The 2,596-nt window shown below is 47.0% G+C and overlaps 1 protein-coding gene across 1 annotated transcript; it reads left to right on the top strand.

Annotated features, from left to right (window-relative positions):
- The first annotated feature begins 1,035 nt into the window (after positions 1 to 1,035).
- Positions 1,036 to 2,200, top strand: LOC146935356 (uncharacterized). Its single transcript, XM_085749038.1, has 2 exons — positions 1,036 to 1,609; positions 1,702 to 2,200. The coding sequence occupies exons 1-2, from the start codon at positions 1,230 to 1,232 to the stop codon at positions 2,198 to 2,200; spliced, it is 879 nt and encodes a 292-aa protein (XP_085605164.1). The 5' UTR covers positions 1,036 to 1,229.
- The last annotated feature ends 396 nt before the right edge of the window (positions 2,201 to 2,596 follow it).

Genomic DNA, 2,596 nt, shown 5'->3' on the forward strand with positions numbered 1-2,596 from the left:
TTCAGCAGATTTTTCTATTTTCCTTCACAGGTATTTCTCAACTCCTTAACCTTTCCCAATTTTTACTTTATTGTTACGCTTCGTGAGAGTTCGAAATTAGGTATGGTGTTGATTAGGGAGTGCGATGAGAAAGGGAGATTGGTTCAACCCATTGATCCTGTTGAGAAAAATCGTTTGAGGAAGGAATGCTTGAAACATGCCACCGGTCCTGATGGGATGATAAATTGGGATACTTATTATGACGGTTTATTCGGGGAGGAGTTGTTTAGCGATTTGTCTAGCGAATCTAGCGCTAATTCGGGTAGTGATAGTGACTGTGTATTCTTGTCTGCCACTTCAGGGACGAATCACAAGGAGGACGAGTGCCAGGAGATTCGTCTGTTTCAGGCTCCCTTAGGGTTGGTTGGAGACGAAAACGCTTCTAGGTTAACGGAAATGACCCCATTTGCCGAGGAAGTGTTGTTGGAAGAGTCATTGTACGTTGATGTTTCTGCTCTCGACTGCTTTAGGAGCAAGTTTGATATCTCTGCAACTGGGCGAGAGGAGGACGTAGTTTTATTGTCCTGTGATCCTGATGAGCGCGCTTGTGACCAAGAGATGATGGGCGAGGGCGACGAATCCTACTTCGTCTATACCGCGGTTTTGGAGGAGTTTGGCGTGAAAATTCCTTTCACGCCCTTCGAGATGGACGTCTTGAGGCTCCTCAATATGGCGCCCACTCAAATACGCCCTAACAGTTGGGCGTTCATTCGCGGCTTCGAGGTTCTGTGCAAATCCTTGGGTCTCGAGCCTTCGGTTGGCGTGTTCTTCCACTTCTATGGGACCAAAGACGTTAACAAGGGCACGTGGATCTCTATTTCGGCCCATTGTGGAAAAAGGCTTTTTCCTACTTATGCCTGTAATTTTAAGAAAAAATGGCGAGATACATTTGTTGGGGTACAGGGTGCACTGGAATGTTCTACATCTTCCGTGTTGGAGAATGGATTCCCCAAGTTTCCACTTAGGTGGACTAGCACTCCTTTGGCTGAGAAAGGTTATGCTCGTGACGCCATGTCGCCCTATGAGCGTGCACTTGTGGATTTCTTGGAGGAGGCCCCTTTAACCAATATTCACGAGCTGCTAAATAGGGAGGGCGACGTGGTTCGTCTGAATGCTTATTTACGTGAGTGTTTTCTTAATTACTTATGTTGGGTTTTGTTTGAGGATTATCATATGTTTTTACTAACTGGATGAATTTGGTTTTCTTTTCAGAGGAGATGTTGCCCCTTACTGGAGCGGAGATGAGGAAGTATCTCGCCGAGCTTGAGAGGAACAAGAATCCTGATGGTTATGTGTCTAGTAGCTCGGCTGGTGTCTCCCTACGGAAGCTGAAACGTAAAGAGCCTTCTGGAAAGGGCGAGGCTGGGGTTATAGAGGTGGACGATCCAGAGGGTGCTGGTGGGGCACACAACCCTGTTGCCATTGAATCTCCCTCATCGAAAAAGTCAAGGACCACCCGAGGCGCTAAGGGTGATGGAGGCCGCCCTCCGTCTGGGAAAGAGGTCGGTGGGACGTCGCTGAACGACGAGGTCATGGAGTCCTTCTGGCACTCGGAGTTCGACATTCGTCGGTAGGTCTTTTTGGCTGCCTTCTAGTTGATTCTCTTTATTTGTTTTGAACGAGAGGTGTCTTATTGTGATATTGTGACTTGGCGTCTTGCAGGTACATGAAAGAACAAGTGCCTTTTGCGAAGGTTGACGTCGAGGCCGGGGTGAAAGCTAAGTGCAGTGACCTGGTGGCTGATATTGGTACTGCTGCTTTGAGGACTTTGTTGCTGACCCATTGTCTGGAGGTTAAACAGGATCTAGTGGAGAAGAAATATAAAGACGCTGCTGAGGACGTTGAGAAGTGGAAACATAAATCCACCGGGCTAGATGGCCGCCTGAAGGAGGCGTTGAAGGACAAGAAGGCCGCCGAAGAAGCTCTCGAAGAGATGAAAACAGCCAAAGAGGCAGCAGAGGCGGCGAGGGATGAGGCTAAGTCTGCTTTGGAGAAGTCGGAAGCGGCGGTGGATGAAGGTAGGCGAGCTTTGGCGATCTATTTCGAGGATGGCTTCAGGCGTGCTAAGGAGCAAGTGCTCTTTTTCAACCCCGACGCCAAGTTGGAAGAGCTCGATCCATTTAAGGTGATCGTTGACGGCGAGCTCATCGACGATGAATGATTTTATGTCAATTCTGATAATCTTATGGTTTTGTAACTTAAGTCATGGCGACGTACTACATCGCCTTAACGCTTTGTTTTTGGATTCTGTATGGAAACTTTGTAGTTTTAAATCATGATGCATTTTGATCACATTATCGCACTTGTATGAGCCTGCCGTTTGTTTCTACTTTATTGTTTTTATGTTGCGTGAATTCCCTCTGGATGACGATGCGCTCTTAGCTTTTTCGAGGTTTTGTGATTGTCGAATTTGATTAGAACCTTTCTAAGGTTAACGTTACATTGATCAAAATTATGCGAGCCCTTATTTTGGGCGACTATCAGGGCCATTTTCAGGATTGATGTTAATTATCTACGCCAGAGCCCTTCCAGGGTTGACGGTACTTTCAGTCGAACC

The sequence above is a fragment of the Medicago sativa genome, chromosome 3, assembly GCF_051527215.1.
Source record: "Medicago sativa cultivar Bolivia chromosome 3, Bolivia_mono, whole genome shotgun sequence".
Classification (NCBI taxonomy): domain Eukaryota; kingdom Viridiplantae; phylum Streptophyta; class Magnoliopsida; order Fabales; family Fabaceae; genus Medicago; species Medicago sativa.